This window comes from Dermacentor andersoni, chromosome 2 (assembly GCF_023375885.2).
Source record: "Dermacentor andersoni chromosome 2, qqDerAnde1_hic_scaffold, whole genome shotgun sequence".
Taxonomy (NCBI): domain Eukaryota; kingdom Metazoa; phylum Arthropoda; class Arachnida; order Ixodida; family Ixodidae; genus Dermacentor; species Dermacentor andersoni.
This window is the reverse complement of record NC_092815.1, coordinates 91,200,212-91,216,037: the sequence shown is the minus strand read 5'-3', so window position 1 is coordinate 91,216,037 and position 15,826 is coordinate 91,200,212. Positions and strand designations below refer to the sequence as shown.

General features: G+C 41.3%; 1 protein-coding gene across 1 annotated transcript in view; it reads left to right on the top strand.

The window, feature by feature from the left end:
- Positions 1 to 15,826, top strand: part of LOC126542023 (integrin alpha-9-like) — an 89,848-nt gene that overhangs the window by 64,676 nt on the left and 9,346 nt on the right. Inside the window, exons 16-26 of the mRNA XM_050188989.2 lie at positions 1,591 to 1,751; positions 3,169 to 3,312; positions 5,082 to 5,161; positions 8,026 to 8,233; positions 8,548 to 8,702; positions 9,811 to 9,880; positions 10,338 to 10,445; positions 12,312 to 12,488; positions 13,557 to 13,679; positions 14,639 to 14,740; positions 15,284 to 15,406. Coding sequence (XP_050044946.1) covers positions 1,591 to 1,751; positions 3,169 to 3,312; positions 5,082 to 5,161; positions 8,026 to 8,233; positions 8,548 to 8,702; positions 9,811 to 9,880; positions 10,338 to 10,445; positions 12,312 to 12,488; positions 13,557 to 13,679; positions 14,639 to 14,740; positions 15,284 to 15,406 — 1,451 coding nt within the window. The remainder of the gene's footprint in view (positions 1 to 1,590; positions 1,752 to 3,168; positions 3,313 to 5,081; positions 5,162 to 8,025; positions 8,234 to 8,547; positions 8,703 to 9,810; positions 9,881 to 10,337; positions 10,446 to 12,311; positions 12,489 to 13,556; positions 13,680 to 14,638; positions 14,741 to 15,283; positions 15,407 to 15,826) is intronic.

The window sequence follows — 15,826 nt, the reverse complement described above, 5'->3', positions numbered from 1 at the left end:
CCAAATGTGCACTTGAGACCCATACACATTCACACTTTTTAGAACTTTAGGAAAAGTACTCATGTGTAGAATTTTACACGGATGCTCCTGAATCTCTTAACGGTGTTGGTTATGCAGCTCTGGGACTGTCTTTTTTCATGTCTGGTGCACTAAATCTGCATACAAGCATTTCTACAGCGGAAGCATACATGATCTTTTTAGCAGTTAAACACATAAAGCTAAGAATGAATGTTACGAAAGCAGTTGTGTTCACAGACTCATTGAGCATTGTTAGTGCTCTAATGAGTCTACAAAAACACAAGAATTCAGTTTTTAGCGAACAGTGCAGCTTGTTATGCTCAGCTTATATGGGCAACCAAGTCATCATAGTATGCTTGTACGTGGCCATTGAGGCATAAAAGGCAATGCAGCTGTAGATGAAAGTGCTACGTCTGTAGTTTTTGAACATACAGATGCAAACATAGCTATCCCTCCCACAGATCTGAAGCCTTTCTTGTACCGTGAGTTGCAAAAATATTGGCAAAGGCAGTGGGATACTGAAGTGTCAAATAAGCTACATATGTTCAAACCACGAATACGGAAATGAATATCCGAGAAAACAAGACACAAGGAAGTGCTTCTTTGCAGGTTAAGAATAGGATATACCTAGGGAACCCACACTCGCCTCCTTACCAGAAGTTATCCTCTGACATGTGATAGATGTGGCGACCATCTTACAGTCTTCCATATTCTTGTCCAGTGCCCTGAAATAGAAGCCCAGCGTAAAAAATACTTTTATCCCAAAATCATGAGTGTATTCCTCTTCACCCAGCATTATTTCTGAGCCATGAGCCACTTTCTGATTTTAAAACAGTCTTAAAATTTTTAGCAGGCGTAAAAACTGTACAGATCATCTGGCCAGGCTATCTGTCACACAGCCTCGCCTCACAGGCTGCACCTGCAGTGCAAAAGGTTTTCACGGCACGGGCCTCTCAGCCCTTCAAAGACCTTCGTGAGGCACTAGTGCTATTGTATACATTTTACCATATCATCTCTTTCTAACTGAACTTTTATGTTCATAGTTCACATCATTAGTCATTTTGTCATTACTTTCATAGTCATATATTTTGTGCAATTTATAGCGACTTGTTTTTAGGCCTTCCTACAGCCACGTTACATCTACCTTTTGCAACTCATTGTCCACTCCATTCATCATACATTGAGAACCCATCACCATATGTCATGGCACTTTTTGGCTATATCTCGTCCTTGTGCCAATAAAAACCACATGTTATCCATCCAGTGCTTGAAAAAAGGTTAGGGCTGTTCCTATAATAATGGATAGGCTGTTTGCATCAGACCGAAGACCCAGAACAAAGTTTATTTCTAACATATTGAATAAATGTAATGCTCTTGTGTACCTCAGTGGCATGTAATCATAATGAGTAGAACATTGATAATTTGTGTAGCACTTATATGGTTTTATGCTATTGCATTGGTGCACAGATACTGCAGTATCTTTAAAATCAACATTTGCGAGGAAATAACTGTAGTTTCATCTTCTGTGCAGCACACGTCTTTTGTTCATAAATTCAACTTTGTACTGCGCAGGGTTTGCCTACGAGTTGGAAATTGACAGCAAAAAGGCAGAGATGCAGTCGCCAAGGGGCGGCTTTGAGCTGCCTAATGGAATAATTGCCACAAGTATCTCTCTTGAAAAAACTCTTCGAATGGGTGTCGAGAACTGCTTCTCAGAGACAGCCCTGATAGACGTAAGTGTTTGTGTTGCCACACAACAGAAGCAATTTCTGCTTTTTAATATCTTCGATGTCCGTGGGCTGTTCAGTATTGCTGTCTGTGGGGTAACGGGTATTGCTGTTCTGCTATTGCGTATATCATGCACACCAATAGTGTTGTTTGAGATCATTTCATTCAAGCTGACAAAATTATCAGGTGCTATATTAAAAGATTTGTCACCTCATTTCTTTGAGGGACTTGGATCAAATGTCGAATCTAGAATTATTCTTATGGTACATAGTGCCTCTAAATGCTGAAGATGCCATTAACGACTTTTTTCTGAGTTGAAGACACTTTTACAGATAATCAGAATGGGGTGCATGCATAATGTGACCAGATTCCTCTTGGATGCCAAAGCCAGATGGCGGGGATGGCTGGGTGGAGGGGGGAAGGCATTGAAAATAGAAACAATATTCACTATTCGTTTCAAGTTTCATTTATGTGTAGGGAGACTCTTTTCCAAACTACAAAGTGAATTTGCATTTGTCTTCTGGCATTATTCTGCATGCTTACAATACCATATGCGTGGCAAGAAAGACGGCATGAAGACGACATGAAGACGATATGGTCGGTGTGCTTTGGCTTGGCTAGGGCTCTTTAGCTGATGCACTGAGAAATCCACTGCAGCTGAATCAAAAACAGGTACGAGCCATAAGCAGTCATTTATTCTAGGAGGGGTGCAATCTAATAACTTTTCAGAGAGCTAAACGTTTGCTTGCGCTTTTGCTCATACTTTCGTGAGCAAAAGTGCCATTCTGACTAATCGTGCAAGGGCAAGGTAATGGTTCACTTTCCGAACCGTTATAAAATTGCGGTTGCTGCTGCCTCACTTCCGGAAATGTTGTGCTTTGCTGACTGCCTCTTGAATCATTTTGAACATGACGCCACCGCACCAAAGAGTGTGAACAGCTAGCTGATTTGACACCACAGGGCAGGCATTTTGGGACAACTCGGATCTGGGGAGGCCAAAGCAGGACAAAACACCGACCCATGGGTGAACCATGGGACAGCCGAATGGATCACAGTGGTAAATGCGGAGATGTCCCACTTAAATTGGGACGTCTGATCACCTTATGCATGCATGGCATTTAAGAGTGCTGCTCATAGTGGCAGCCAGTAATATAGTTAAATGACTGGGGTTACAGTGCATTACAGCTTTCACACCACTGCAAAATGCTGCTGTGGAAGGAAAGTGCAAAGACTGAAAAAAGAGGAAGACAGATCAAACTTTTCTCTCTTTGTCATGTCACATGGTTACTGAATATCACAGTCAATGCAGTAATGCTCTTACATGTTTCATCTTTTTGCCATGATTCTTGTCGTTGTCAGAAGTGTGCCTAACATTTTAGTAATAGCACTTAAGTGTTTTCTCTTTCCCCTTTCTCTGGGCAGGGAAATGTCACTGATTTACTGACTCCATTTGAGTTTCGCTTGTCATTCAACTTGACGGAGGATCTGAAAAGGGACAAGCGTGAAAGCTTTTGTTCTGATTGTCCCATCTTGGACCCAAGTACGGTACAAGTGGTCACTAATAGAGTAAGTCAACTGAGCACTGTCTATAGCAAGATGTTGGTGTCGCTTCGCGAAGAGCCAACATCTCTTCGTGGTCGCAGCAGCGCTGCCGAGCAACTTCGTTGCATTCCAAATGCCACACACGGTAGTCAACAGTAGACCCATGTCGCGTGCCAGCACAGACTTCTTCCTGTCACGTTTGACAGCACGAACGGTGTCTAATTTTTCTTCAATGCTGAGCACCCGGCGTCTTTTTTTATCCGAGCTTCGGCAATAATGCGAGTCCTTGCTTGCACGACACCACAATACTCTCTGGCATGGCGCCGAAATGATGTTGATGTGCCTTCACGCACCAATGCACAGGGCGCTTTGAGGCCGTTCTGATCTCTGAGGCTTGTGGTTCTGCCAGGCTGCCCGATGGAGACGACGTACCACCGCGCTTGCGCGACGAAAAGGGTAAACGCTACGTTTTAACCAATGCGTACGCAATAAGCTGGTATGGTTTATGTGGATAAAAAACACGTTATGTTCAATGGCCGCTGAGTCGGGATTTGACTTTACTACTTTTAAAATGAAACTTCTGTTTAAGCGGGTATGGTTTAACGAGGTTTTACTGTACGCTGTTGTCAGGTATTAGCGGTGAAATGAAGCCAGCTTAAGTAATAAACGCGAAGGTTGTTCTATTAGTCTTCTGACAAACACAGAAGACATTTGCGCACAGAGTCCACAACTTTTTCTGTGGTAGACTCATCTTTCAAATGTTGCACAGCAAGAGCTCACACATATATGGCACATACGTTGATTGTGGCAGGTGCCGGTAGGTGGCAGTGTATGCAACCAAACCAAAATGAAGGACTTGAAAGCATGCATGGGGATTTATTTTAAGTCCATGGTATGGCTAACTCTGGCATCCATCAGACATTGGGAAAGGACGCCCCCTCTTATAGCAGAGTAAAGAAGTGGACTGTCGCAGTTAAGCAATGGTAGACAAATATCAAAGATGACTCACGTTGCGAAAGGCCTACTGAAGTTGGGAAGCTAACATGACCTGTGTATACACCGTGGGTCCCACATAAATTGTGGCAACAATTAAAGATATGTAAGTGTCACATAACCAACATAATGTTGTTTGCAGTTACTTGGAGCAAGTTGGACTATTTTTTGTATTTTGCCTAATTACATAATTTATTATTATTTAAATCAGCTTCTCAAATATTATAATCAGAGCAAAAGTGTTAATGAGAATATTGGAGATCATCATGAAAAATTCGCAATCCAGCTTCCTGTTGCAATATGTGCTACTTAAAAGCTTTTTGTGAGCCTGAAAGAAAGCCCATGAAACACTAAAATGCGGGCATGTTTCGCGGGCCTTCTTGGTTTCTTGATTATGGCAAACCAGTTCTGCAGAAATACGCAAAGTGGAAGGAAGTTCATAAAGGGAAAAATTATAGTCCACCTGCAAGTATTGTGAAGGTAATACAAATTAAACACAAATGGATTTCTCAAATGGAAGGCTTGACAGTTTGAGAATAAGTTGTCCTGGTTCGAGGATAGAATCTGGGATTACTGCCTTTTCAGGGCAGTCACTCTACCATCTGAACTAACAAGAAGGTTCTACGAGTCCAAACGAATCGATAGTTTGAAATGCAGGGACACTGAATATAGCAAATTGGTTCTGGATTTCATTTCATGATTGATTTGTTTTGTTAGAGAGTTCTAAGCTGTGCTTGAATGTAGTGCTCATATTTAATTAAGACATGGTGCATAAAGCTGTGCCCTTTTGGACGTTGCAGACTGCTTTCCAAGTGGCATGTGGCCCCGACAACGTGTGCAATGCAGACTTGGAATTGAAGGCTAGCATTGAAGGCCATGAGTAAGTCTTATAATTAGCTTTAGAAGGACATTAAAGAGAAAAATTAGCTGAGCTGTTATTGTAAATGAGCCTTTTCCAATACCAATAAAGCCACTCTTACCGCAATAAAGGACTTCGTAAGCCAGAAAAGATCAGGTGGCAACTCCATCTTGAAGTTCCCACACCAGCTTGCCATGACTATCATGGATTTTGACGGCGGCTGTTCATGTACGGTTAACATTTTATCGGCAAGCGTGGACTACATTGTGTTCCAAAGGGTGTTCCAAAGGAGTTATAGACTGAACTCTGCAAGTTTCGACAACTTTTGCCAAGCTACACTACGAAAAAACACTTCGAAATTTGTGACATCACATTGACTTTTGGCATAGGGGTCTTTAGCAAGAAATGCAAAAATAGAACTTTGACCTTTGTTTCCTTTGTTTTTATAATCAGCACATTACTGTGAAATTAAAAAAAATAATGTTTTAAAATAATAATTTATCAGTTTAAACTGATTGCATTACTCTTTAGTGTGCCTTTAAGACTTTGCCATGGCACTTCTCATAGTATATAAAACCATCACAAACAGAAAGTTAGCCTAGCGCTTTCATTTGAGAACAGGCAGTTCTTTGGCATAAAGCCATTTAACATACATATATTTCCAACAATTCAACGTAATGGAATAAAATAGGGGAAAGAAAGAAAACCTAAGTGTTTCTAATGATCTAGGCAACTGCACTTGTCGTGCTGCAAATTATTTGTGTCTTGTATCATCGTACCTGTGATTGTTGCTCTGCAAAACTGCTGGTACTTTTCATTACATACTTAATTATTCCAAAACATTGCATTTATCAATTTATAGCTTATAGCTTGCAGAGTCAATTAACAGAGGACACGAAATAATATCTACTGCTTGGTTCTAAAAGCTCACTGAATACAAGAAACCGGAAGACATATTTCTTCATGGGCAACCTGTTTTTATGGCTCTTTGCTGTGACTTGTTGCTACGAAGGCCAGTTGCCATTGTTACCCAGTGCGCAGCTCAAAACGAGTTGAGGAGGCAACTGCTGTTAACGGGGGCACTGAGGTTCTGCCTCCTTAACCTTAATAATTTTTTACCAGGCCGGCTCTAAACAGTATGTGTGCTATGGTTAGTGGGCCCTTGTAGGTCATTGTCTTATAACACTCATTATGCAGTCATTGTATTCGGTTCAGTTGGTTATGATACTAACCATGTTGCATGAGCAAACATGGTTCTTAACATTTGTTTCTATCTAATCTAAGAATATTGGGGCAATATTGTGCTGAATTTTGTGATTTCATGCTGCTAGCGAAATTTTGCTTGTAAAGCACACTTAGCCACTAGATGTTTAAACTGTGCATGAAAGCCAGCCTCAGTACCAAGGGGGCATGTACAAACAGCGAGGGTGCTTTTTTATTTTTAACGCGACAGCGTTAAGGAGCTCGTGTCGCAGAAAAGCCGGTGTCGTCGGCGTCAGCGGCGTTGGCCGTGAGCGATAAATCCCAGAAGGCACTTCATAAGCAAAAACATCTTGCAAGATGTTTGCAAGATGCAGGTGGGAATCGAACCTCGAGGTGGGAATCGAATCTTGCAGGTGGGAATAGAACCAGGGTCTCCAGAGTGTGAGACGGAGACGCTACCACTCAGCCACGAGTTCGTTCCTTCAAAACGGGACAAAATCGCCTCTAGTGAATGTGGTGTTGCCTTAGAAACGTGCCGTAGAAAGTTGTACTGCGGTGTATATCGGTAATTATGACCATGTAACTTACAGAAGTCGCAGTTTCACGAGTAGCGAAGTGCGTTTCCGCTACATTTCTTCTGCGCTCTGTGCACACGCAGAGCCATCTTGCGGCAAACACAGAAGACCCCCTGCTCGCAATGTACGGTGCTGCCCTGACACGTGGCGTGCCACTCGCCTCATGATCACGTCCGCCTTCATGGCGCGTCGGGGCCCGGCTATCTGTGCCGATCGCAACGTTTGGCTGGCGTAGCGCATTTGAGTAGGCGGTGCGAATGGGGTGCGATAACGCTATCGCGTTCCACTCTTGAAGGTGAAGCTTAAGCGTCCTCCAATTTTTTTTTTATTGCTTGACAGCAAGTGTGAGGAGTGACGACTGGCACAGGGTCAAATGCCTCTGATTTTACAAGCATTTGATGCGGTATAATAAGGGGCAGGTTGGCAAGGACAGCTAGTGGAAATTATTAAATCTTCCAAGTTAACAAGATCCAAATACACAATGTTTTTGTATAATGGCTTACTAGTCTAGTTTTTAACATTGCCAATGTAATTGCAACGTTCCAATATAACAAATTAGCCCAGCTTGCTGATGAATGCATGTGCCTATCATTATTCAATATTTTATTTGATATTTTAAGCTAAGTATTCTTATTCAATTCATATTCAAAAATTTTGATATTCATACACCCCTGATTAAAATCACTCTTGAGTACCATCACTTTGAAGTCGCCTCTTGGTGTCTCATTTCGATCACATTTATGATGATGATACTGCTTAGAATGTCAAATATAACCTGCCTTGTGGTAATGTTGATAACAAGTTCAAAGAAATCCTTCTTTACTAAAATAGTTTTTTAAATCTCTACTGTTAGTGCTGTGAGATTGTTAAAAGTATTGAAGAAACATTTAGACAACTTCATGCAGATGCCATAGCCATGGAGATTGTGTAGAAAGCTAGTTCTGTGGCACAATCGACAGATGGGCTTGCAAACATTTTGAAGGCGGAAAGCTCATAGCAGATACTATTGGGAATCGTGCACCTTTTTTCTAGAATTGTGTATGTCCAATCAAGTGTGATACACGTGTGGCTTTATGTGGATTATCTAGAACATTGCTTTTCTGACAGGAACAACTCGCCTCTGGTCGTAGGCAGAGACAACTCGGTTACACTGAACATCGTCGTGAAAAACCGCGAGGCTGAGCCTGCCTACCTCGCTGAAGTTGAGATTAACCTACCTGAAAATGTGGACATTGTAAACAGCGGCAGTTGTGTAAAAAAGAACAGCTCGACCCTAATGTGTGACGTCGGAAATCCTTTGAACAGCAATGTGGAGGTAAGCATACATTATGGTTTATAGGCTCGTATCTTTTATGTCAACGTGTTTTCTGTGTCTGCACTTTATTTCACTGATATTAAAGAATTACTAAATAACATGAAATATAATTACATAGTCGTATTTAGTTAGATACAACACGATGGCAAAAAGGACCTTAGTGTCAGAAAAATGCAATTGGCTTAATTTGCCTTGGTGATACCCTATCTGCATGAATTCAGATACGGCAGTAGAGGTCTGCTTTTTATACTTGGAAAGCAGACTTAATGGCAAAAATTATTGATATTTATTGTTTTATTCTCTCTTGTTTTCAGACGCAATTCGCTGTGAAATTGGGCCTTATGAAGATCAAAAAGAAACTTGAAATCAAAGTCGTTGCAAGAACGCTTAGTTTGGATGTTGACCAGAGCAACGATCATGTTCTTATTGCCTTGCCACTTATCCACCGTGGTGACATTGCACTTCAAGGGTCAGTTCACACTTCTTTGCTTTCTGAAATTTACCATAATGTGTACAGTGAAACCACGTTAAACCGTAGTTGGCTGGAACTTGGAAAAACTACGTGCTAAACAGTAGTACTGCTTAACCGAAACAGCTTGAGATCGCCCACTTACTTGTCAAAGATGTAACTCTGAGAGAGTGCGATGGAAGAGAAAAAAACATGCAGTATTTATTCTTCTTGCACGAGAAAAGTCTGTTATTTTTGTTTGATGCTGTGGCAGCCTAGCAGTGATGACAGTGGCCTCAAACTCCTTTAAGCTGCAAGCCAGCTTTTCTGCCAGCCCCTCCTTTTCAGCAAACACCCGCATGATGCTGACATAACGCGCAGCTTCTGCTACTGTCAGGCCTGGCTCGCCTGTGCTGTCACTTTCCATGTCGTCCTCGTCACTGTCGTTAGGCGACACTTCGGCAATAACAGGCAACGATGGCGAAAAGTTGAACCTCGAAAAGTTGAACCTCGTAGCTGACATCTTTTTGTGGTCCCAGCAGCACTGCCGAGCATCTCTTCCTTTGCATTCCAAATGCCACACTGTAGTCAACGGTAGATCCCTCTTGCGTGCCAGTGCCGACTTCATGCCACAGTCGAGCAGCCGGTTTTTGTCCGAGCTTCAGCATGACGTGAGTCCTAGCTTGCACGACACCACTAGCCAACCACCACCACTAGCCAACCACAACGCTCTCTGGCTCAGTGCCAAAATGTTGTTGATATTAATATGGCTTCACCCTTCCAAGCACCCTCTGCATTTGTGCTTAGAGGCCGTTTTGATCTCTTAGGCTCATTCTTCTGCCTGGCTGACTTACCACCGTGATTCCGCTATGAAAAGTGCAAACACTGTGTGTTAACCGATATGTATGCAATAAGCTGTCACGGGTTATCCGGATACAAAATGTATTATGTTCAATGGCCGCTGATTTGGGGACTAGACTTTACTACTTTTAATACGAAACTACTGTTTAGGCGGGTACAGTTTAATAACGTTTTACTATACTTTCATTCCTGAGTGTATGTACTGAAAGTGTTTAATTGAGTCTGTACAACTATGTATGAATTACTAATACGTTGTATTCATGTGCAGGTCTGCTTCCGTAAGCCAGCTAATCTACAACAAGTCTACAGATATTGTTCCTGTGGTTCACACCTTTACGGTGAGTGGAGGAATATGAACATTGCCATAACAAACTGAAGATTATAGAAGTCCATTGTGACAAAGTAAAACTTGACCTTACAGATGCTAACCCCTCCAGGTACTATTAAGTTTTCTCTTTCTCTCTACCTTGTAAGGTGTTAAATATTTTAATTATGAGCCTCTTTCTCGGAAATAAAGCATACTCACAGTCATCTTGTCACACATACTTCCTTGTACTGCAACATAACTTCATTGAAAGTATGTTACAGAATTTATTTTCTTTACCATGGCATCAAAAATTGGTGTCTCATTTAATATATCTGTCTGTTTTTGATCTTTTTAATTAAAGCACAACGCATGCAGTAGCTGTATTCCTTGCTTAAGGTGCACAATGTTTGCTCACTAGACTTAACTAGGTGGTGACTGTTCCTTTTGGAGACATGTATTCACTCATGTTGGATTTTTTTTTCTTACAGATGGTGAAATATTATGACAGCCCAATTAACAAAGTTGCTATTACAATATCTGTACCACTCAGGATTGTAGGGCAGAAGGCCAATTTTATGACCCTTCTCAGTGTGACGGTGAGTTTTTAAAAAATTATTGATAGTCTGCTCACTTGCTTACCTACTTGTGGAATAGCTGTTTGTTGCTACATGTCTTAATTGTACGTTCAGGATTAATTGTGTACTAGCTTTGTGTAAAAAGCTGTGCCTTGCATGATGGTCAATATTGTGCTAGTAGCCTTGTAGAGCATGTTTTGAAGGAGCTGGCAGGTACACTAAAGTACACCTTTAAAGGGAACACTAAGCCAGCATTAAAGCCAATAGAACTGAAACATCTCTTTACCTTTATCAGAAACCAGCGGCTGATTTTATCTATCAGACGTACATTTGTACATAAAGTGTCATTCTGTGGGCCTCTATGCCGTGTCTCGGTGATAATCGAAGGCAGAATACTATTAAGTGTATGTTCCCTTTAACAGTGGAACATACTGTACACTGGTGCACAAGAATCTGTGGGACTGATTAGCTGTGATCACAGTGTGTCGTTTTCTGCAGTTTAGAGCTATTGCTGCCTTTGTGCAGGACAGTGTTTGGGGATGGCTCCAGCACCACATTCTCTGTCGGTGTGTTGAGCAATGTGCTGCCAATGTTGGCAGTATGACATACTTCATTCGCTTCTCTTAACATATGTGTGTCAAAGCTGTAAACCTTTTATTCCCAATATTTCAATTAAAAGGTGCAGTTAATTGTTTGTGCACATTCTGGCTTTCTTTTAGCATGTGTGAATTGAATGGATTTAGTATTAATATACTTTGTAACAAATTTAGTACACATGGAAAATTTTTGTTTACTGCATATTTGCAATGTCTGTAGCTTAAGCTCAGATGTTTGGCGGTAGAAGCTGTAGGAACAAAAATGTTTCATGTGGCACGAGAAAAAGAAATTTTGGTTGCACAACTCAAATGAAAAAACATTTTTTTTTGTTGTTAGGTTCCTAACACGTAATAGTATGATGCTTCTGTGTAGTCTTATGACTGGTGAAACTATTTAATGCATTTTGCATTCTTATTTAAACGTAAATGTTCAGGGCCATAAGGACCTCCAAAGGAACAAAATAACACTTTGATAATATCCATTCCACTATCACTTCAACATTTATTTTCCTCCAGAAAAAAAAGAAAGAAAAAGCAAATGAAGCCGCACCCTGCTCTGTATATATCTGTAAGCGAAAAGCTATTCTGGAAATCCCTATGCCAAATTTAAGCTGTTATAAGAGTGCTAGCATGTGGGGCAGAAACTTGGAGGGTGACAAAGAAGCTCGAGAACAAATTGAGGACCGTGTAAAGAGTGCTGCAATGAAAAATGTTAGGCATAATGCTGAGATGGGAAGAGAGCGGTGTGGATCAGAGAGCAAACAGGGATAGCCGATATTCTGATTTACATTCAGAGAATAAAATAGAGCTGGGCGGGCCATGTAATGCACAGGATGGATAACCGGTGAACCATTAGAGTTACAGAATGGGTGCCAAGAGCTGAGGACGGCAGAAAACTAGGTGGGGTGACGAAATTAGGAAATTCGCAGGCAAAAGTTGGAATCAGTTGGTGCAGGACAGGGGTAATTGGAGGTCGTGGGAAGAGGTCTTCGTCTGGCAGTGGGGAAAAAATAAAATAAAAAGCTGCTGCTGCTGATGATAATGATGAGTACGAATACTAATGAGAATGTTGCCCTCAGACTGGACAGTGCTGTACCTATGCTGCATGGATGGAAATGGAGTAAAATAAGAGTAAGAGCTGCATAGAGATCTTCTGCAATTAATGCAGCATTTAACGAATATTTGACTGCACACTATCTACATTTGGAGGAGGATGTGGCCTACATGTCTCATGACTGTCGAGTGTTTTGTACGACCTGTCAATTGAGTTCAGTCTTTTACTTTGATCCAGGCTGATGATGGGAGTCGAACTAAAGTTGGTGGCAGCTGCAACAGCTCAGTGGCAAGCCTACGCAAGCGCTCCTCATCCACCACAGAGCCGCCTACCACAAGGAAGCGCAGGGAAGCGAACCCTATTGCACTTCTAGAAAGTCACTTTCCAGTGGCTCAAATCAAGACACTGACGCTGGTGAGCATATTGTGTTGATCTTTCTTGGTCCCCTCTAATACCTAGTGATTGTATATAGAGTGTATTTTAATTAGGCTAATTTAAATTAAGTGCATGAAGAACATTACAAACTCCTGATAGATCTCCTTCAGGAAGATTACGTTCAGTGGACGTAGACTTACTGAACTAGCAAAATTGAATGTGGCTAAATGGACTAAGCATGCTTGTAGGCTGGCATATTTGAGAATTATTTTTGAGGCTGCATTCATTCATTAATTCATCTATGTGCAGTGCTTTTGTCGGCACTTATCTAGGGACAGCAGTGGTAGTACGATACACTTGCGTAATGTAGTGGTCTGGGATAACATAACTTCTGTGTACTGTGCATTGGGGGCACATTAAAGATCCTCTGGTGGTCATAATTAACCCGGAGTCCCCCAGTACATCATGTCTCATAGCCAAATCATGCTTTTGGCGCGTAAAACCCCACAATTCATTCATTCATAACATAACCTTACAGCTATAGCATCCATTACCAGCCTCGTAATGCCACTAATTCACTGACCTCACCAATTAGTTGACACACTGTGACGTTTTGTTGGACCAGCCAGTATCGTGGAACTACAGGCATGTTGCAAAGGACATTGCCAATGTTCTTTAAGTAGATAGTGTTGTAGCTGGAGGGCACGTTGCACAGTACTTCAGTATGGGCATATACTTTTTGTCTTCAATGCCATGCACTATGCCACACTGTAAAATTTGACACCTCTTTGTACAACAAAACTAATATGAGATCCACAAATTTGTTGTATCAGATCCACAAACTTTACAGCAAAAAGTGGCTGTTGCTGCACCCAGATACCAATGTTGTCTGTCTGCCTGAAAACTGCACCCCATTCACCCTCGCGTTCATCGAAGTTCATGCGGGGCTCACTTCTTTACCGAAGTTAAAGAAGTGCAGAACAGTTCTCTCTCCTGCACCACAGTGTATGGGGCAGTCATAAACCATAAGGAGGTGAAGGAAGTGATGCTGGCAGTTATTAAGAAATTAAAGAAAGCATGTGAGTCAGTGGCTTTACTTTTTTGCAGGACTGTTCGGGTGCTGAGTGCAAGAGCTTCACCTGCCAGATGGGCCCATTTGCCGATAAGAACAAAGTGGCTAAAATTGAACTGAACATGATCATTAATGTCACCCGAATTATGGAGCAAGTGGTGAGTAGAACTATGCTTTTGTGTTCTCTTTTGCATTGCTTTATGTGCTTTATGGGCTGGCCTTGTATGTGTGTGTCTGTGTGTGCATGTGCGTACATGTATGTTAGTTCTAACTGAAACAAAACCAACATGAACAAGAATTAGCTTCCTGGACTTGTGGTGCATTTAGCTGGTTACTGCTAGGTTCCAACGTGATTTGCAATGTTGTCAATCCCTGTTGATTAGAGCCAGAGAAAAGCCTGCTGGAGCAGAAAATTGAGCTGCAGGTAGATCGATCAAAGCAACCACATGACTGGAATTCTGTCGGACCTCATTCACGCTTCCAGCTTGAAAGCCTCTGAGAGCTCTGAGTGGGAGCGCGGTGCTCTGAATGAACCAGACGAATGTGTTCTGAGCACTTGATTTCTACATGCCAAATGTGCCATTAAGTGCTTGGTGCAAGCTTATAGAGCTGGCTCTGAGGAATGTTTAGTTTGCAGTATATGTAAATTGCACAGCACGAATCTGTGCGCGAGTTATTGTTAATCAAAGTGGCCAGGACTACCTGCTGATAATCATGTAAGTGTGAAGTCCAGATAATTGCATGTTTAGGTTCAGTGAGCCGGCCAGAGCTAAGTAGCTTACTATGATTTATTTATTTATTTATTTATTTATTTATTGTAAGACAGTGAGCCTGGTTGCTAGCTGTTATACAAATCAAAGTTATTAATAGTGGTCAAGTTTTTATGTGCACTGCTCAGGTGTTTTTATTTTATTTTTTTACAATTCTTGCATAGGCTAGTTTACTGCAGGATGAGGAACAGGGGTCAGACATGTGTCATATACATTTTTTGTCAGGTTACCCTGATTTACTCTGGCAAAATTGACATGTGAATTATTTGACATAAAAAATTTATTTGTTTAAGACAGCTTTTGAGTGTTATGATTAATTATTTTGTTCCTTGTCATATATTTAACAGGGAATTCCAGACACCGTAGACATTATCTCAGATGGTTCCCTAACCATCTTGGATGAAACAGAGTTTACACACTATGTCAAGCAGCAACCCAAGCAAGCAATGGTATGCTGAACTGTCATTGTTATCTTGCATGAACATTTCTTTTTAATTAAACATTTTTTTATCCACTCGTTGCCACATGATCTGTGGACAGGTGCAAATTACCTTTCACTGAGCATTATATGTTAAAATCTCCTCGCTGCTAAAAAGAATGTTTTTATCATCGAATCAGTGTGCAACTAAAATCTTGGAAACAAAAGCCCTGCCTAGTATTGAACATAGTAATGCTACGACATGACATAGAAGCAGTAGCTTAGTTCCTAAGAGCTTTGACACCACATGTCTTTACAAGACTACTCGTCTTAATTGATTGAGGAACAATAAAAGTAATATAACTTTGTGTTTTTGGAATGGCTATGTGCACAAACAAATGCACACTAAAATATAGCTTTAATTTCTGGAATGCTATGGTTATGTGTTAATAACATTATGCAGATTCACTGCCAAGGAATTTCAGTTTTATGTACCATGCAGTGTACCTTATCACTTATGTATCATCTGCTAACTGCTTTTGGCTTGTTCTCTATATTTTCATTATTTGTGCAGATTGTCACCTCACTCGTCAAAGAAGGCCCACCTGCAACGCCCTCCTTGGCTTGGTGGATCTACCTTCTCATAGTGCTGGGAGGCTTGCTTCTGCTCTTGGTCATCATTTATGTCCTCTACAAGGTCAGTACATGCGCTCTTCATCTCTTGCTTCTAAAACACAGAAGGTTGTACAGTGTGCCTGGAAAGCCACGCCTATCTTAAGGACTTCAGAAATGGTCCATTGTTTGAGTAACAAAAGCCTTACACTGTGGATGAGAAGGACGTCATAGTTTTTTTGCCATGCAGGTAGCAGCACCATTCTAAGCTGAGCGCAGGCTCCCAAAATGAGACTACACCTTGCCGTATGAAAACATGTTCTCCTAGCTTCCCGGTGCAGAGTGTTGCTGTCCTGATTTGTCATCTAGTGACTTCTTTTCTGGGAAGAAATGGGAACAGGCAGCCTTGATTATTGCTACTAACAACCATATGATAGCCAACACATGATGAAGCCAAGGGAAGCATAGCAGTAATTGACTTTTTTTTTTTTTTTCAACCTAATCT